At 38.5% G+C, this 21,930-nt stretch overlaps 1 protein-coding gene across 1 annotated transcript in view; it reads left to right on the top strand.

The window, feature by feature from the left end:
• The first annotated feature begins 1,612 nt into the window (after window positions 1-1,612).
• LOC122801225 (adhesion G protein-coupled receptor E2-like) overlaps window positions 1,613-21,930 on the top strand; it is a 97,419-nt gene continuing 77,101 nt past the window's right edge. Inside the window, exon 1 of the mRNA XM_044070778.1 lies at window positions 1,613-1,883. Within this exon, the coding sequence (XP_043926713.1) occupies window positions 1,613-1,883 (271 nt within the window). The remainder of the gene's footprint in view (window positions 1,884-21,930) is intronic.

Raw genomic sequence — 21,930 nt, 5'->3', positions numbered from 1 at the left:
ATATAAATACCAGATGAGACGAATGTCATTCTGGTTGATTTTCAAGTTTTTTGGATACATAGTTTTTTGAATATGGTAAATTACTTGTTTTTCCCAACAGGATATTGGCACATATTTATGTTTTGTCCCACTCAATAACATCCACAGATTGTTGGGGGTTCTGTTGAATGCTAGGGATATGTATAGACCTTTTGCTATATCTGATATTTTAGGTTTTGGTCTAGTTATTACAGTTTGGACAAGTCTATACAATTCTCTATTTCATTTATAGACATACTTTGTACCTCTTGGTATTTGGGACTGTTATATACTGGTTGTTTAGTTTGGAAGTGTTTCAGAATTTTCAAAGAATACATTTTTTCTCATCAAAGTATTTTTTGAATCACTCCATTATGGATTTAAAAGACATTCTACATGGATTGTCAGCTGATAAGGATAATTTGGAGGTGTTTGGTTTGACCAATAATGCCAGTTCTGGGAGTAGTGAATTTATAGCTAATGATGAACAAAAATGTAGTTATACTTTTACTAAATTGGGGAAACACATGAAAATTTTACGTACTAATGTGTGGCATATGAAGTTGTTCAAAGCTTATCAAGCCAAGAATATAACACCAAGGGGGTTGAGGGTACGACTACAACCTTTGGTGGCACATGTTGATGAGGAGTTATCTAAGGACTGGGCAGAAGCACAACATTCAGCATCCATGCTCTTTGTCAGTTGTTTGTTGAAATATTATGACAGAATTATTATCAATAATTTGTCAGATATTCAAGGTTTGTGCTTGGAGGCCGAACAATTTAACAAGCATCAGTTTTATTCTCAACACATATCTAATTTAGCCAAAGAATTGTCCATTTTAGAAAAGCAGTTGATGAAGAGAAAGATTAATAAATTTCAGCGTGATCTCATGGATTATGAAAAGGGGAAGCCCTTTATTAATCAAAAAACAGTTAGATTTAGTGAACCTAGGATGAATCAAAGGGTTAATAATAATAACAAGAAAAGACCCAGGCCAATTCTCAGACATGCACATACATCCTCAGATTTTACTTCTGAGGAAGAAACCTATTCTATGTCGGATGGAGAAGCATCCTCACGCCAGGTGTCCCCAGTGGCCAAAAGAAGACAGATGCCCCCTTTAGACCAAAGGGCAGGAGGAGGGGGGGCAGAAAACATAGATCTAGGTTCCAATACTCCGACTCTACAGAATCTGTTGCAACAGATGATACAATAACTAACAATGTTCATAATATCTCTTCTATTGCTCTCTCCCCTGGTCAAATCACACTTTTGAATAAAGGATTGAACTTTGTTCCAAGTTCTGTGGTTCCTGAACATGATTTATTAAATGATGTTAACAATTTTTGTAGATTACTTAATCTGAAAATATTTTTTTCAGATAAGAATGAATCTCAAAGATCTACTGAATTTAGATTCAGAAAATCTACTTTTGTTGCTCCAATGAATAAACATGTCTCTATTTTCAGGGAATGTATCATGAAAGAACTACATTATGCTAATGTATATCAACCACAATTTAATAATCTAAGCCATAGTGAAAGACAGGCTTTATTAGAGCTCAAGAATAATCAACAGCTAGTCATTACAATGGCAGATAAAGGAGGTGCCATAGTGGTCATGGACTATTTAGCATATCATAATGAAGCTCTTCGACAGTTGTCGGATACTAGCTATTACAAACAGCTTAAGTTGGATCCCACTTTACGTTTTAAGGCTGAAATAGACAGGTTTTTGGAGGTGTCAGTTACTCAGGGGGTAATTACGGAGAAGGTAGCTAAGGAATTACAGGTGGAGGAACCTATACATCAGTACCTGTATCTGCTACCTAAAATCCATAAGGATCCAAAAAACCCCCCAGGTAGACCTATTGTTTCTGGGCGTGGTTCTTTAACTGAACCTCTATCCTGCTTTCTTACTGTTTATTTAAAACCTTTATTGAAACATATTCGATCACGTATACAAGACACAACGGAGTTTCTTAATATAGTTCAAGATTCACAATTGGAATCCTCCTGGTGGTTGTGTACTCTTGATGTGGCCTCATTATATACCAGCATACCACATGAACTAGGCATTTTAGCGGTTTCATATTGGCTTTACAAATCAAAATTGTATTCTATGGAATTTAACAATTTTTTGACCAAATTAACCGAATTTGTGTTATGTAAGAACATCTTTTATTATAATGGCCAAGCTTATTGGCAAGTCAATGGAACAGCAATGGGGGCGTCTTTTGCACCCATATATGCGGATCTGTTCATGGGTTATTTTGAGGCCACTTATATATATGATACGCATCACAATTCTTTTTTGGTAGATCTTGATATTTGGAGAAGATATCTTGATGATTGTTGGATGGTGTGGCGTGGAACTAAGGAACAACTTTCTAAATTTGTTGATTATTTAAACGACAACAGTTTCGGAATTCGTTTTTCGGTCAACATAGAATATGATAGCATTGTGTTTTTGGATGTCATGATTAAGAGACTTCAGGATCAAACTCTAGCTACATCAGTCTACAGAAAATTTCCTCAGTACAACACTCTGCTACATGCGAACAGTTGTCATCCACGCCACATCATCCACAACATCCCCAAATCACAATTTATGAGGATGAAAAGAATATGTTCCTCTTCGGAGGAAGGTTCCAAGGCTTGTGATGATCTTGTTAATAGATTTGTTGATCGTGGATATCAAAAACACATCATTATTAAATCTTTGAAAACAGTTAAACATTCATCACGCTCAGATTTATTACAATATAAATCTAAACAACAGTTCAATCATAGATCAGGGAAGAATTCCACTTTAAGGTTAGTTACCACTTATGGGGCTAATACCAATCGATTTGTTGAGATTATTAATCAACATTGGGACATTTTACGTTCTCATGAAATTCTGAATGATATATTACCCCAACAGTGTTCTTTTTCTTACAGAAGGGGTAGAAATTTAAATTCTTTTCTAACCCATTACAAGAGATATAGCTCACAGTATCCATTACAGACCACTTTGGAGGGAAACACATTGAAGGGAAGTTTTCCATGTGGCCATTGTTCATTTTGTAAACATATGCCCAAAACTAATGAGTTCTCTAGTAGAAATACATCCCAGGTTTTTGGGATTAGGATGTTTTCTAATTGTAGTTCGGATTGGGCAGTATATTTGGCCACATGTAATTGTTCTGCATTCTATGTGGGACAGACCTCCAGGCCTGTTAAACTGAGGGTTTGTGAACATATTAGTGCAATCAAACATAAACGCATGACTAATGCTTTGTATAAACATACCCTTGAACATCCTTCTGCCCATTTTACATTTATTATTATAGACAGAATCACTTTACATCGACAAATGAAGGCAAGATGGCATAAAAAATTGAATGAAATGGAGTACAAATGGATCATAAGGTTAGGTGGTCTTTTCAGACCAGGTTTGAACACATTAGAACCAATTTAGTAGGTTGCAAATACAAGTATATTTTGATGTATTCCATTCTTATATATTCCATTTTTTGTATTCCATTTTCACATTGTGGTTTTTTATACCCACTATCAGTGGGTTTTACATGGTTATATTACATAAACATCCTAGCCTTATGTATACATTGTGATATACATTCATAATGTCAAGTTATTGATTTGGGGCATATCTGTTTGAATTGTTCCATTTAATATACCAATTAGTAGTTTGTATACAGCTTTATGTATGCTAAACATTGTTGGAATATACACATGTATATTTATATTGCAATCCATTTATTATTATTTATTTCTTGTACAAACACCAAACAGAAATTTCAATGTATGGGCTGAATTATGGGTATATGCTGTTTGAATTGTTGGAATTTTTTACTTAGTTATTATATTGAATCCAATTTGGGCGATACCTCTTTAAGTGAGGGACTATAAGTAGGGCTCACATGGTGATGTCTTACTTTACTTTTTTGATTACGTGGCATTGAAAAAGGCTTATATTAGCCGAAACCGGTTTGCTTACTCAGCATGGTTTTGACCATTGCTGATAAGATTTGAAGCAATAAAATTATACATCCTTACAGCTGGTCCGTTTTTGGGTGTTTTTAGTTTAGTGAGTTTGACTATAATTCCAGAATGGGTGATGGTGTCGAAAGCCTTGGCGAGGTCAAGATAGGCTGTGTGAACCACCTTACCCTCATCCACGGCTTTGGTGACTGCCTCAAAGAAGTAGATCAGGTTTAGGAGGCATGGTCTGCCTTTCACAAACCCGAACCGGGTGGGATCCAGAGTTTGGAGATTACCAGTGCCTTTGTTTATGAGTTCCATGATGATACGTTCCATGGCCTTGCAGACCAGGCTCTTCAGGCTAATAGGTCAATAGTTCACAGGATCAGTGGTGGCTCCCCCTTTGTGGAGTGGGATAACTGTTGCTGTGCGCCATTCAGTGGGCACAAAGCCTGATGCAAGGCTATTATTGAATATGGTGCTTAAAGAGGAGTCAGTTCATTCTGAAGTTCGTGTAAAACGCAGCCCGGGATGTTGTCCGGTCTCATGGATGCTGTGCTTTTGGCTTTAGAGAGTGCAGCTTTTACCTGCATAGTTGTGATTACAAGGGACTCTGCATTCTTCCTGTATAGCTATGGGCCCTTTAGGGGGTGAGAGGGAGGTAAAGTTAGCACTGAACCTATCTGCCAGGATGTTGGCAATATCAGTTGGTTCTGTAATTTTCATGCCTTTGTGCTGTAACTCAGAGGAGATCTGGGTGTTGCCATCTAGATTCTTGACATAGCTATGAATGCTTTGTGGTTGTCCTTGGATTTAGTGGCGACTTTTGTTTTCATAATTATCTTTGGAGGATCTTATAAGGGATCTCAGCTTCTTACTGAGGCTGACCAGAGAGCTCCTCCACTCATGGGATTTTACTCTCTTTTGCAACAGTTTCTTCCTTCTGTTGTACAGTTTGTTTGTTTGTATGGCCCACATGTTGAATCTGGGGGAATACTTGGTGTCTCTGTGACTGTGGAGGAGAAGGTATTTGTAACACTTAGTATATAGTTGCTGGTTCCTTTCAGCAGCCAGTTGGTGGCAAGTTAGGTATTGCAGAAACTTCAGAATCACAAATATGTAACAGGTTTCCTGATGTTATGCTTTTGCATTTGGATATACCTTTGTGGCTCCCTAGAACAATAGAAGAGAGAGCAGCCACTAAGGGAGGCATCTATACCACTGTACACTCTCTCAGGTACTAGGTGCCACAGCATACCGACATATAGAATAATAGCCCTACTTAGTCCCACCCCACAGATGTATGTGAACAGGAAAGATGACCATTTTCTGACTGTCAGCTAGTATGCAACAGACCTCTCAGTTGTCCCTGTTTTGGAGGAACATAGAAATTGTCAAACCTGATTAACCTCTACATATATTGTACAATTTTTTGGAGGCATGTCCCTATTTTCAGGATTGATTTGTGCCTGCACACAATCTTCTAAATCCCCTTCATTGTATGTGATCTTTTAAGCTGTCTACTATACAGAACATTAGACTACATGACCAATGTATTAGTGGCAACAATAAATTAAAGAAGAGAGCACACATCTTACATTTCCCTTTAAAGAGGCAAAAAACAAATGATTTTGTGTGATAGATTTGGCATTCACTGCCCATTTATTAATGTACTTATATTTTTCCATCATTTTTGGTGTTTTCTGTTTTTTAAGCATGGCAAAGAAGAAGTGGATTGCCAGAGAGATGAAGAAAGTAGACAGGAGTATAAGGAGATGAGGAGCATGGCAAAGAGAGAGGTGGTGAAGGCTAAGGATAAGGTTGGACACTAAAGAGGAAGAAAAGGACCTGTCCCAATTGGCTAGACAGAAGGAGCGAGCTGGGAAAGATGTGCAGCAGGTAAGGGTAATAAAGGATAGTGAGGGAAACATACTCACAAGTGAGGAGAGTGTGTTGAGCAGATGGAAAGAGTACTTTGAGGGGCTGATAAATGAAGAGAATGAGAGAGACGGCTGGATGATGTGCGGATAGTGAATCAGATAGTGAAACAGATTAGCAAGGAGGAAGTACAGACAGCTATGAAGAGGATGAAGAATGGAAAGGCTGTTGGCCCAGATGACATACCTGTGGAAGCATGGAGGTGTTTAGGTGAAATGGCAGTGGAGTTTTTAACCAGATTGTTTAATGAAATCATGGAAAGTCAGAGGATGCCTGAGGAGTGGAGAAAAAGTGTTTTGGTGCCTATTTTTAAGAATAAGGGTGATGTGCAGAGTTGCAGTAACTACAGAGAGATAAAACTGATCAGTCGCAGCTTGAAGTTATGGGAAAGAGTAGTGGAAGCTAGGTTAAGAGGGGAGATGATGATTACCAATCAGCAGTATGGTTTCATGCTGGGAAAGAGCACTACAGATGTGATGTTTGCTCTGAGAGTGTTGGAGAAATTTAGAGAAGGTCAGAAGGAGTTGCATTGTGTCTTTGTGGACTTGGAGAAAGCATATGATAGGGTGCCTAGAGAGGAGTTGTGGTATTGTATGAGGAAGTCAGGAGTGGCAGAGAAGTATGTAAGAGTGGTACAGGATATGTACGAGGGTAGTGTGACAGTGGTGAAGTCTGCAGTGGGAGTGACAGATCCATTTAAGGTGGAGGTGGGATTACATCAAGGATCAGCTCTGAGCCCTTTCTTATTTGCAATGGTGATGGACAGGTTGACAGACAAGATCAGACAGGAGGCTCCATGGACTATGATGTTTGCAGATGACATTGTGATCTGTAGTGAGAGTAGGGACCAGGTTGAGGAGACCCTGGAGAGGTGGGGATATGCTCTAGAGGGGAGAGGAATGAAGGTCAGCAGGACTAAGACAGAATATGTGTGCGTGAATGAGAGGGAGGATAGAGGAATGGTGAGGATGCAGGGATTAGAGTTGGCGAAGGTGGGTGAGTTTAAGTACTTGGGATCAACAGTTCAGAGTAATGGTGAGTGTGGAAGAGAGGTGAAGAGAGTACAGGCAGGGTGGAATGGGTGGAGAAGAGTGTCAGGAGTGATTTGTGACAGACAGGTACCAGTAAGAGTGAAAGTGAAGGTCTACAAGAGGGTAGTGAGACCAGCTATGTTGTATGGGTTGGAGACAGTGGCATTGACAAAAAGTCAGGAGTCAGAGCTGGAAATGGCAGAGTTAAAGATGTTAAGATTTGCACTGGGTGTGACAAGGATGGACAGGATTAGGAATCAGTATATTAGAGGGTCATCACAGGTTGGACGCTTGGGAGACAAAGTCAGAGAGGTGAGATTGCATTGGTTTGGACATGTGCTGAAGAGGGATGCTGGGTATATTGGGAAAAGGATGCCAAGGATAGAGCTGCCAGGTAAGAGGAAAAGTGGAAGGCCTAAACTAAGGTTTATGGATGTGGTGAGAGAGGACATGCAGGTGGTTGGTGTGACACAGCAAGATGCAGAGGACAAGAAGAAATGGAAACAGATGATCCGCTGTGGCAACCCCTAACGGGAACAGCCTAAAGAGAAGAAGTCTGTTTTTTAAGCATGTTTTTTTGAGTAGTATCCCACAATCCTAATGGAAACAGAAAGAGTTATGCACTGTTTGACATTCACAATTTATGTTAATTAAGATGTCCAGATTTTTCGGCTGGATGTACCTACTTTTCACTGGTGTCTGTACCTCTTTTCAGTGCCTGCCAGTTGAGAGGTTTTGTCATCTTCATAAAGGTGACTTCTACAAGTGGCGTAATGTTGATGTACAACCTCATACAAATAGATGCTTAAAAATATGTGTTTAACATATGTACTTACTGATATACACACTGTACATGTAGTCAGTAACCCCTCCTCAATTTTTTGTTCTGTGTTGCATGTAGTGATAAATACTCCTGAAGCCTTGTTACAAGTCTGCTATGTTTTAAGTTCTTAGGTAAACACTAGGCAATTGGATGGCAGATCAATTCAAGCCTAGCTAAAAAATGCTATTCAAAATTTCACTCTAGCCTCAAGGAGGGCAGCCTCAAATTCTCTCCTGATCGGTCTTGTCTTGCAAGGGTTCTATTGTGCTTGATACATAGTGAAAGTTTGCTCCAGTGCTGTAGGTTACATTGAATCTATCACTCCAACATGTCTTATTTATCTGTTGACAAAGGTCTAGTTCCCTTAACTGAGTATTTTATGTACCATTAGTTCTGCAAAAGAATAGGAGAGCAAATAGGGTGGGATCCCCCATGGCATGAAAGGCTAGACATAGGTCTCCATGCAGGAGTCTGTAAGAGGCCAAGTACAGGGAAAGAGCAGCCAATCTCTCCTGATAACTAAGATTTTTTGAGACCACTAATCTTTTAGTTATGAATCTCTAGGGTCTCTCAAGTTGTGAGATATGTTTAGATAAATACATGCCTAAAGGTTCATTATATTCAATAATGGGACTGATAAGATGTAAGTAAAGGTGAATTAAGACTTTGTTCGATCTGGTGGAGATGCCTTTGGAATTAGATGGGGGTCAGATAAAAGGCTTTCTGAACTACTGTGGAGACATGATCGTCACATGATAAGGACTTATCAGCATGAGTACCTAGATCCTTTACAACAGTGTCTGATTAGAGGGATTCATCTCCTATACAGAAGTGAAACTGTTTGTTTACCAAAATGAACTCTGCTACATTTTTTACATTTAATTTGAGACCATTATGATGATGATGATTATGTCCTTGCACCAGTTGTTAATATGGTCTAAGCCATGTTGGAACAATTGTGAATCAGTTCACAATCAAATAACAAGACCCAGTTTATAGTAATCTGCAAACCTAGTTAACCATAAGCCAGAAGTTCTAGCGAGAAGATCAGAGAACTATATTCCAAATAGGAGAGGGCCCAAAACTGAGCCCTGTGATAACTGTTTTGCTTTCAGAAGTGGCATCTGCTACTATAACCATGAGTTCTGTCAGATAACCAGTTAGCTATCCATCACACAGTATAAGGATTTATATTCAGATTTACAAGTTTATCAATAATGTTTGCATGGGGAATAATGTCAGAGGCCTTGGCCAGGCCTAGATATGTTGTATGCACTGCATAACTTCTATCTACTACTTCAGTTACTTTTCCAAAAAAAAGTAATAATGAGGTTAAAGAGGCAGGACCTTTCTTTGATAAAGCCAGATTAATGAAGGTCCAGGGTTGACAGCTTGTCAATGTTCAGATTAAAGAAGTATGGTAATGTGCTGCATAGCTTTACATATGAGGCTAGGGAGACTAATGGGTCTACAGTCACCAGGATCCATGGCTGAGCCACCTTTGTTTAATGGCATTGCAATAGCTGACTCCAGGCTTTAAGAATTTAACCAGTATGGAAGGGTAGAATTAAAGAGTTTAAGTAAGGGTTCAGGAAATTCATATTTGTCACTAATAATCAGGCAACCTAGTGTATTGTCAGAGCACATGGATAAAAGGTTTTTAGCTTTTGAAACTTTGGCTGAAATGAAATGCAACACTGTCCATCCTGAGACTCTGAATGCCATTGAACATTTTTGCTGAGCTGATACATGCTTCTGCTGCCTTGAAGGACAATGCAATATCCCTTCTAGTATAATCAGCAAGCTGGTTGCTATCTATACCATGCTGCACAGTAGGATACTATGGAAACAAGCTGGTCATCTTCCTTGACGTGTCTGTATTACGCATGGTCTTACACATAACAGCAGTAGTATCAGCTGTAACAGAAGCAAACATTCTGTGAGACAGAGAATGAATATGCACTTGCTTGAGAAGCCCTCCCAACAGTAATGAGTGCAACACTTAGTACACGGTGAAGTTGTGTCATCTGGTCAGCAGGTTTGGGTTGTCACAATTCTAAAGAGACAGTGTTACAGAAACTAAACATTGTGTTTGCTCTGCTAATCTCTGGTTGCCATCAACGTGTCACAGTATGCTGAACAGAGCATGGCCTGTTCAGACTGTACATCAAACATTACCTCAATACAACACACTGCTGTGATGTTGGCTTATGGTAGTTATGCATATGTCAGAAGCAGTGCACACGTGTAAAACTCTCTTTTCCAATAAAGTAGAAAAAGATACATAGATATCATCCATAATAGGCCTCTTACCCTCAGAGATGCTGTGCAACTAAATCTCTGTCCTGTGTGCCTCACTGGTAATTATTGACACACACAGTAGCACTGTGTCCTTGGACTGTGACTCATGATTATTTCTGTCGTTATCATAATTGAATGCCTCTCTGGCTGTGACATCAGTCATTTGACCAGTCTCAGACATTCACATATTATGCCCATCAACACTGATACCTGTGAATGCAGGACATACATGACAACACTTCCTCTATCCCATCACTTTACCTGCTGTACATCTATCCACTGAAAAAATGTTGTTAAGATTAGTCATAGATTGAGCACTACTACCTGTTACTTTTATGTAATTTTGCTGCATACACCTTTTATCAAAACCACACTTCATTTGAAAGACAGTAATTATAAATATTTATAGTGGAACAGTAAGAAACTATTTGCAAGCCATTTATTTCTTTATGGCTATTTCCCTGCCTCATAATGTAAAATTGTGCAGTCTGATAGGGTAAACCATGTTTGCAGTGCACTAATCAGATGCTAATTGTCACCTTGCCTAATGATAAAGCAGTTGCTACACAATGAGGGACATAGTTATGGTGTATTATTTAACTGATTATAATAAAGATAGCTAATAATCCAATGACCATACAGTGCAACAAGTTCTTTATATGGCACAGCAATCAGACAAAGGCAAAGTCCTTTACTTATTACTGAAAAACTTCTGACAGAACCTGGATTTTACCTGTCTATGATATACTAATCAATGTAATGGCAGTGACTGTGCCTGATGGGAGACATTTATACTGTTGTACAATTTGCCACTGCATATAATCCTCCAGTCAGCTGACTAGTGACAAAGACTCACTGTGGAATAGGGGAACACTGCTTGTCTTGCCCATTTATATGAAAGCAGTGGGTAGTGTCCTCCCGTAATGTCATAACAGTCACGCACACTAGAACGTGAATCAAATTTACATCTCAAACTGTCTGCTGAAACAAACAACCTAAATGACATATAATCCAATTTTTGTGCATCTCAGAATATAAAATTATGGAACTCCAACATAAAACAACCCCGATCTAAGCTTCATACCCCCCCCACATTTACTCAGACAACTTCTCCAGTAATAGCAACATAAGTGCATGCATTTACAACTTGTCCTCAACTACAGGAATATTCATCAGTAATTAAAATCTCCAAAATGGTCCTTCCAGCGAAACCTCAAGATTTCTATCCTGTATCTATTTTATGGTCCCCAACCAAGATCTTTGAGACACTCCTACATGCAGAGGTTACTGATGATGTCAACAAATGCAGGCTGCTAACTGATTCCCAGCATGGATTTGGAGCAGGGCATAGTAGACTAATTGTGATATACTCTGTAACAGAAAAGATACATGGCAAGACTAAAAGTGATGCTCTAACAGGAGCAACCATTGCTGACCTTTAAAGAGATTGTGAGAGTGCAGGTCATAAAATTCTGCTGTCCAAGTTTAGAGAGATGCTAATTCTAAGCACAAACATGAGTAAACAGTTGCTGTTATGATGTACTCCTCTGGTTACTCAGTCAATTTGGCAGGCAGTTTCAATAGTGTCAGGATATAACAACATTTGCAGTAAAATAGCAGCTTTAATATTAAACAAAATGGCAGCATACTTCAGTCATCATGAATATGCTAGCAACTAGCAGACCAGACTCTGAGCATCATCGGATATAATATGTTTTAAGACAGCAATGTATTACAATTTATTTAAGTAGTAATGCTATTATACATACTCACAGTATATACAGGCACCATACATCTCAACCTCTAAGAGCAAGAATTCTGGACAAAACCATAAATATTGTGAGGACAAAAGGCCAAAAATAGGGGCACTTTTTAAATATTGCTCTTACAAACTTAGAAAGTGGATAAAATAACAGGTTTTGTATTATCATGAATCTTCTGAAGTGTATGAAGTCTGAAACTCAAATGTCTGTTATTATTTTCTGACTAACCCTCAATGATTTGCCAGTGATTTGACAGAAAACAACAATTTTATGAGGATCAGACCAAAAATATGAGGCAAAAATCTGGACATTCTGCAAAAATCTCTACAGTTGAGAGGTATGACAGGCACCTAGCAGCTACACATTTTTATTATCACATCTTTCTTCTTAGAGAGAGAGAGAGAAACCTATCTCTGAAACTATGAAGTACAGCTATTTGCTCAACAATGTGCATATTTAACATTTGGGAATGGACTGACAGAGTAAGCGCTCTACATTTTTCCACATGATGTACTGTCTATTTTTATGAAATACCACCAGTTAAGGTAGCTATTACTCTTAGCAGAAATACTTTTTATACATTGAAAGGTTAAAGCAGTTGGTTGGCACAGTGGTGCAGCAGTTTGCACTGTCGCCTCACAGCAAGAGGCTCTCTGGTTTGATTCTCAGCTGGGGTGCCTTCTGTGTGGAGTCTGCATGTCCTCCCTGGGTTTGTGTGGGTTTTTCCAGGTACTCTGGTATCCTCCCACCTTCCCAAAATATGCAGCAGGTGGACTGGACACTATAAATTGTCCTTGTGTGTGTGTGTGTGTGTGTGTGTGTGTGTGTGTGTGTGTGTGTGTGTGTGTGTGTGTGTGTGTGTGTACCTTCTGAGGAAGGTTGGGTGCTGGGCTAACAACTTGACACTGTAAAACCTTTCATTCTACAGACCGTTGATTCACTTTGGCAACCACTAATGGGAGAAGAAGAAAGGTTAAAACATTTATCTGTCCATATATATTATTTGATTGCAGCCTCTCTGTCTGGTTGGTGTTTATTGTCTTCTCATCCACTGCAAGTCCTACTACTTAAACTGGAAACTGTGGAAGGAAAATGGATAGACAATCAATTGTAACAAATAACATTTTGGCTAAAGTCACTTTGTGCAACAGTCTGGACAGGATCAGGAACAGTTACATTAGTTTTGATAGACATGGACTGTCTTTATAAATTGTGGATTCTTAGCTTCTGCTGTCATCTTGGATAATTTGTTGTACTAATGCTTTTGAGAAAAGAACAACACTGACAGATGATGCCCTGATTATTCTTGGTTCAAACACTTGAGATGAGCTCTCAAGAATGCATTCAGCTAGAGGCCCATCTGAGACTGCTAAAATTTGTCTCTAGTTGCATATAACTATGGTGTAATTCTGAGTTTGTACAATGCATGATATTGGTTGATCAGTTTTCTTCTCACTGGAGCTCCAACTATGTCGGACTTTCTCTTCCCTTCTAACTGTAGGTTGCAGAATTTATCCTGCTGGAGGACAAGTGGTGGTTGGCTGGAATAGCATTTGTCACAGAATATCTTGTAAGAAGCTTTAACTCTTTGGTAACTTTTTATTATTGACTCATACAGAATAGTTTGGGCTTGAATTTTGATTTCATCATTGGCCTGTTAGTCCTTACTTACCTTGCAAGCATTAACTGGGAAGGGATTACTCCTCTGAAACTGAATGGTGTAGTTGAACATAACATAAAAGCTCTGTGAAGATAAAATTGTCTCGAGATCTCTTTGGTTGTTCTGACTGATGTCTCAGTAATCCTATTTGACTGAGGATAGTGACACTTTGATATAACATGAGTAAATTCCTAGTCATCAGTAAACTTTTGGAATTCAGACAAAACAGACTGTACACCAATATCTATAACCAGTGCACTATCATAGCTCTCAGCCTCTTGGCACAAACAATCTGTACAAAGCCCTTAAAACAGGGACACATTTTTAAATATTGCTTTTCTAAACTTAGAAAGTTGCTAGAATAAAATGTCTTGTGTTAACATGCATTTCTGAAGGATTATGTGTCTGTGTGTCATTATATAGAAAATTCAGTCCTCACTGATTTGCCACAAAAATCCAGAAAAACACATTTTTTTGAGGAACAAACCAAAAATATGAGGCAAAAATCTGGACATTCTGTGAAAAGCTGGATAATTGAGAGGTATGATCAACAGGTATTCCATATCTTTAACCTTGCTGTTATGTCTTGTCTAATCATAGTTGGAACATGTAATATCTGTATGACACAGCAATAGTCCACTACTGTTAAATAGATTTTGCCCACAAAGCCACTTGAGTCTGCAGCTATCTTTTGATAAGAACATTGTGTGTCAGTAATAAACAACTTTCATCTCAGACATGGGTTATAAATACTATATATGTGACACTTTGACACAAAGTTTTCAACGTCAGATTAATGTTAGACTACCACACTGACATTTTGGCTGTTTCATGACATTTTGTGAGATCTTTGAGCCATTTGTGACATTTTGGCCCATTGAGACCTTGGAGTCCTTTATGACATTTGGCCCTTTCATGTCATTTTGTGAGACCTTGGAGTCCTTTGTGTAGCTTGCTTTAACACTTTAGAGTGCTATAATTTGGGCAGTGGTATTCTATCCTGAAACAGTAATAGCTGATCATGCTCTGACCATTGTACCCTGACAGCATAATACTTGTATGTGTGATGTTATGTCTGTGTCCATTTGTTGGGCTATCCATCTCAGGCATATTTGATAACACTTTGCTCCTCATGGTCATTTTTGGTAGATTGTTTCAACTTCTGTAGTCTCTTTTTACTTAATGGTGATGTCAGCATGATGCTTAGTGCATAAGCAGCAACATCCTATTTGGTATTTGACTGCATCTGGTCAGGTATAGGATTTCTAGATAGCATAGGCTGGTGTAATGGTTAAGGTGTTTACCTTACAGACACAAGGTGCAGGGTTTGATTCTTACATTGGGTAATTGGCTAGGCTTAAAATGGCCCACAAAGGCTGTTAGCCTAGCACTAATCATAGATTAGTATCATAGATACATATCAGCCTCAATCAGAGTTTGTCAGACATTGATTGTTCTGATGTTAAACCACCTCAGTCTCATGAGTAATATTTGACATCTGAGTCTTACATTTTCTAGATCATAAGAATTTTTTAGTGGAATAAGTGGCTTGTAGTCAGTCTGAAGATGGGCTCTCTCTAGCGCTAATAGCCATCTGGAGAATCTCTAACCTACCCACATACTCCCAAGACCCTCTTTCCTGATTTATAAGTATCTCTGTTCAGCATCACATAGCATTCTGGAGGAATAAGCAACAGGAGATAACATTATTTATCCATCATGGTAAGGATGCACCTAGACCATAACTACTATCAGCACTCACGTTTGTCAGCTTGGTGATATCAGTATGCTAGTACTACAGCTGTTATTTTGTTTTAGGCTGCCAAGGATTTGGGCATGAGTATTTCCCCATGACCAAAGTACATCTTTCTTTAAGAAATTAGCACGTGGATGTAGCAAATTAAATAGATCTGACTTAAACTTGCCCAAGGCATTAATCATGCTTAAGGCTTGTTATTATTAATCACACAGGTTAGATTATTTTAGTTCTGATATTGCCCTGACCTTTCTTGTATCTGTTTTGATTCCACTGGCATTTATGCCATGACCAAAATTTTGCCTTGTAACTGGTTTTAAACCTGACTCCTTAATGATTTGGAAAACTCCTTATAACCTCACATCATGAGCTGTCTCTTTATCTGTATTAAACACCATTACATCAGCCATGACACAACAATGTCTTCATGTCCTTTTAGCAAATAGCTCATTTTATGTAGAAATATTCTGGTGCTAAGGTTGTACCAAATGACCTTCCCATTCGCATAATGATGGCTGACAGCTTCTGGCTGTCTTCCTCTAGGGATATTACAGAAACCCACCTAAAGAATCTAAAGTGAAAAACACAGACACTGAGAAGTTTAGATGCATTCTAGTGCAGGTAGAATAAAACTTTATTGAATGACTGCATCATAGCTCCTTTGGATAAACACATATTCTAATGCTGTTATCAACTGCAGCTGGTGACTTCAAAGAAAGTAGGGTTGCAGGAAGCATCTGAAAGGTTAGAGCTAATTGGAATTGGATGGGTCTCTATTATGTCAGGTCATTGACCATTATCTGTGATCAAATGACAGATGAGGTCATTCATTTTCACACTCAGACTGCCTCAGTACCCACTCTTTAGAGCCACTTTAATGGCTATATTCACCTTATAATGACTGCACTCAATAAGGCCTACCTTAAGTGAAATTAAGCCTTAGCCAAAGAACTCCACAAGTATCCCTGTTCAGCAATTTTCTGAGGTGCATATTAGAGCTTTTTTTATTACTTTGTGATGCAATGATGGCGTGAATAAAAATCATGAATAAGGAAAGAAATTCAGTCTTAATTGTACCTAAAGTAAAATGTTAACAAAACAGTAGTTCCCAATAAACTGAGAGACCACATGCTTGTAAGGATCTATAGATCCAGTCTGGGAATAGGGCCTGCCTCCCTACCCCTTGAAAAAGGTAATGATATTCTGTGAGCCTCTCTGGTGCTAGATTGGGATGATAGTTAAAGCACAAATGGCCACAGACATATATTGTTTAGCTGAGGCTCTGACCAAGGAAACCAAGGCATCTGGATAAAACTTACATGCCTATAGGGAGTATGTGTAGACTACACACAGAAGGAATCACAAACGCAACCAGAGAACCACATTCTGTGAGACAGCAACTCCGCTTGTTGCAACACTGTGACAATGATCTGTTGCTATCACACTCAGCTTGCCTAAACCGTTACTGTCAATCACATATTGTGCAATATGCTGATGTTTGAGATGAAAAGTCAAAAAGTCAAAAAAATGACCAACTTGCTACGTTTAGAGATGCCACAGTCCCTCCACAACACAAAAATCATTTTCATCACACACACACACACACACACACACACACACACACACACACACACACACACACACACACACACACACACACACACACACACGCACACACACACACACACACACACACATACACACACACACACACACACACACACACACACACACACACACACACACACACACACACACTGTTGAGAAAATACATTACTGTTTATGCCCTTGTATAATTAGAAAGTATGCCCTTATATACTTGGAAAATTGCCAGAATATGCTTTGCATTAGCATGCTTTTTCCAAAATCTGTTAAGGTGTACACTCAAATGTTTGTCATTATTTATTTATTGCATTTTTTTAAAGATGGTTGGAATGTGTAGACAAGCTGCCCATCTTCAGTGGAGGCCCCTAGAGAAAGCCTCCAAAATAAAACATGTAAACAGTAAATGAGTAGTTAATACATTTTAGACAATAAGCATAAATACATTTTAGGGTGATGTAAGTTAGTCAAAGTTTGAATACATTTTTTTTACATCTACATGGAAATAGGACATGGTATAATAAAAATGTTATACAGCATTAAATATGAGGACAAGAAAATGAAAACAGATTATTTATTACTGTCACATAATGAAATTTGTTGCAAAGCTTTATGGCTGACATTTTTTTAAGTTGTAAAGTTGATAATAAGCATAAGAGATTCTTTGAAGTGCAAAAATCAGTAAATCATATTGTGGTTATACCAGAAGGAGTATGAGAACCATTTGGAGTGCCATGAGGCTATATAGATTGTAGAAAAGCCCAGAAAATAGGTTTTGAAGGAGATTTCATTTAGGTTATCCCAGGAGAGGTGCAAGAGCATAGCCAAGTATTTTTAGGTGATCTCTTAAATGTAGTTTGAAAGACTTGTTTTCTATTATTCTAAGAGTGAGAGAGAAAGGGGTATAGAATTCGGGTTTTGTAGAAAGAGAGAAAGAAGGGATATAGGGAGTCTCCTGCAGTATTTTAAACAAAAACATCTTTATTAAATTTTCATGCATGACATAGGCAATCTTAAATTTATATAACTGAAAATAAACCATAAGGACACGATCTCATTTGCAAACATTATACCTTACAAACCGTGCCAACAGAACTGTAGTTGCAAACACTATACATCATTTTTAGTATATCCAATCATTGTCAGTCAGCCATTACACAACTCATTCAAATCCTACCTTCTTTTAAATCTTGTTCCCCCTCTGCATGTATTAATCCTACATTTCCTATTTTTTCCTATGTAATTTGCACCTACCCTTTTCCAAAGATCCCAGTTCCAGTTGTTTTATCTCTGTTACTATTTGCGTTAACTTACTTCTAGAGAATCTCCAGCAGTATTGCCTGATTTAGTAAAAGCAACATTTTTTTCATTAGAGCATTGTGATCTTTTGGTACTCTAGAGTTGGAGAATATTGTTTAGGCTTTTGCCTGGGTCATATATGAGTTTGTTTTGACAAGCTATGAGCAGGTTAAGCAGTGCCAATTCCAGCTGCTAAAGTTGTTTTTATGTGACACAGTGATGTGTTCTATAACGATGGCTGGCAGCAATATTATTATAACACTACTTAAAGGAAAACTTCACCTTCTCCTACAGTTTAACTCAACTTTTAAGTTGCTTATCTCCCTACAGTATGTTACCAGTACTGTGTAGGTAACTGAAACCTGCTTGTACTTTATACAACTTTCATTTCCTTGCCTTGGAATCAAAAGAAGGGAAAGACCATCCACTTTTTTTAAGTTTAACGTCTCACATAATTTGCAGAGGAATTTGTTATACCTACATGACATACCCCAACACAGAGAAGTGTGTAGTCAGGTACTGCTGACAATCTTATATGGGTAATTAGTTCTGCTGATGTCAGGAGCTAAGGCTGCTGTAAACAAGACAAAGGGGTAAAACTATTTTCCACGGTCTTTATTGGAGAGAGGAAGAGAATTTGCGTTGATTCACAGCTATTTCCAATTTACCCATGCCTTTCATAGCAAAACAGAGCAATTAAATTAGTCAGTGGTTCAAAGGCAGTTGTCACCTTTTTTGACAGATTTACATAAGCAGCATCACAGTATTGAAATGCTAAGCTTTAAATGTTTGTTGTTTATACTACTTTACATTTTAAGATGACTTGATTGTAGTATCAAAGATGTCTGTGATCTTTAGAGAAAAGTCAGAAAATATTTTCTTGTAAAGTATCATCACATTTACCAAAGTGTGTGTGTGTGTGTGTGTGTGTGTGTGTGTGTGTGTGTGTGTGTGTGTGTGTGTGTGTGTGTGTGTGTTTTGGAGGGGGTAGTCAATTCATCTTGGACTACAAAAATATACTTTGAACAAAGGCCTACAATTTAGCAACTGTTTTGGTTGCAGCTGTATAATTCCTTAGTGTATTGTAAAACAAGCTCTGAGACACACAGAAATGAGGGCCATTCAAGAAATAAAAGCAGCCATCCTGTTATAGACAGTATATAAGATGGCAGAGACTGACACTAATCCCATTATATGTCAACAGGATGAGAATGCACCACTACTTCCTTATGTCTAGCATCACTCATATAAAGCAGACTTGAAATGAATTATGGGGAAAAGAAAGGCCTGAAGAAAAATAAGATCACATTGATAAGTCAAGCCCCATTGGTAGCCATTTTGCAGAAAACATCTTAAAATTCTGTAGAAAGCAATCAGGGTGATTTTGAGGTGTTAAATAATTCAGAAAACAGAGATAACATGAAAAAAATAGATTATTTTAGTTCTAATGAGGAGATATTCTTTAAGTAATATGAGATCAATAGACTGTAAATTGATGAGTATGGGAGCTGCATATAGGAGAGTAGGGATGAGATGAAATAAGGCAGTGTTTATCCTTGCCTCTTCTGTTAGGTAGGGTTTGGCTCTATAAGGGGTTCCCAGTTTATGATGTGTTTTCTTTATAACCTGTTTTATGTGGTGGTTGAATTTTAGGTTTTCATCAATGGTGACTCTAGTAACTTTGCATGTTTTAGCATTTCTATATTGGCATTGTTTTGTTATATAACTGAGAAGAATTTTTTAGTTGGATAGTTGCTTAGGGTTGAATAAGAAAAAATTGGATTTTTGGGGTTTAGAAGGAGCTGTGAGTCAGTTAGCCAAGTCTCAATTTGTGAAAGAAATTCTTGGATGTACTGTTGTCATTTAACCGTATTTTTTTACATAATAGATGATTATGTAATAGTCTGCATATTGGATGATATTTCCCTGTTTGGTTTTGCTAAATGCATGTCATTAATGAATGTCAGCTGAATGAAAATGGCCATCGTTATTCCCTTGCACAAAGGTGGTGCTTCCACTGACCCCAAGAACTATATATTATATATTAGCCTGACTAGCCTTATCTGCAAGGCCATGGAACAAATCATCATGGACCTTATCAACAAAGATATAGGTAATACCCAAACACTTGACCCTACTCAGTTTGGATTTGTCAAAGGGAGATCATGCCTGTTAAACATGGTGGTCTTCTTTGAGATAGTCACCAAGGCCCTGGACGAGGGGAAATCTGTGCCTACAGCCTACCTAGACATAGTGAAGGCTTTTGACACTATCCCCCACTCAGGTTGTTGTTGTATCTTTTGCCTTTTCCTGGTTAGGGGTCGCCACAGTGGAACTCTGGTCTGATTGGCAGTAGATTTTTACGTACCAACTTGCCAGGCCTGACGCACAACCTTCAACGAAGGTACGCCCATTCACGCATGTCTCCACACAGAAGACGCTTTAGCTGAAAATCGAACAGGACAACATCTTACTGTGAGGCAACAATGCTACTGCAGCACCACCACCTCTCAGGTATCATTGACAAACTCACCCAGCTAGGTATTAACCCTTATATCGTTAGATGGGTCACTAACTGGCTCACTGATAGAACACATAAAGTCAAAATAGGGAAATCCACCTCCAAAAGCAGACCTGCAACCAGTGGTGTTCTACAGGGATAAGTCCTGGACTCTAATGTTTGGAATCTATTTCTCCAAAGTACAAGCAAAAACCTAAAGGTCTGTGGCCGACAAAGTTTGCTGATGACTGCAAACTGAGAGTGGTCATTGAATCTCCAAATTATGTCAACATCTTACAAGAGGGTCTTACACAAACAAATGATTGGTGCTAAAGTCATGGCCTTAAACTCAATGCAAAAATTGTATTATCATCCCTTTTGGTAAGAGTGATGTTGCTGCTAACTACCAAATCAATAGCAAGGCAGTTAGCCTAGTATGAACCTAAGTATTTATGGGAGCGTGGCCTAATGGTTAAGGTGTTTGCCTTAGAAACACATGGTACAGGGTTTGAATCTCACAGGGGGATAACTGGCTAGGCTTAAAAAATGGCTCGCAAGGGCAGTTAGTCTAGTATGAACCTAACCTAAGTAATACCTTAAGTACGCAGTCAGTGGTGAGAGACCTTGGCACACAGGTTGACAGAAACCTTACCTTTGATCACCATGTCCACAGTGGTAAGAAGGGCATTCTATATTGCTCATCTCATAAATAAGGGCATTGCCTCCAGAAAAATAAAGAAGTTATAACCTCTCTGTACTCTTCCCTCATCAGGCCAATAACTGAGTATAATGCCCTTTTGGCATGTACCTTTCCAAGCACCTGCGACAGTTGGAGAGACCACAAGAAATTCAAGGTCTTCAGCATCTGTCCTATGTGGATCACCTGAAATTGCTGTCACTTTATTCTGTTTCATACATTCTACTCAGAGGCAATCTCTGCCTTGCATATAAGGCAACCTCTGACCTTACTTTATTGGAAATGCTGCATATCCTCAAGTCAAATGGTACATGGGTTTCTCACTCTAAAGACCTTAACCTGGTTTGTGACATTAGTAAAGCCTGCTGAAGGGACAGATTTGTCTCCCAGATGTTACCACACCTTTGGAACAGACTTCCACTTCATGTCAAATAGAACACCTCATTGGCCCTCTTCAAATGCAATTTTTATGATTGGATGGGTAACCATAAATTCACCCCGAGGGTTTCACATGTGCCCCTCTTGGACAGGGGCAATAGGTGGTGATTGTGG

This window comes from Protopterus annectens, chromosome 4.part1 (genome assembly GCF_019279795.1).
Source record: "Protopterus annectens isolate FY-2018-M chromosome 4.part1, PAN1.0, whole genome shotgun sequence".
NCBI classification, from domain to species: domain Eukaryota; kingdom Metazoa; phylum Chordata; order Ceratodontiformes; family Protopteridae; genus Protopterus; species Protopterus annectens.
Note: the sequence above shows the minus strand (reverse complement) of the source record. Positions and strands in the feature narration are given on the sequence as shown.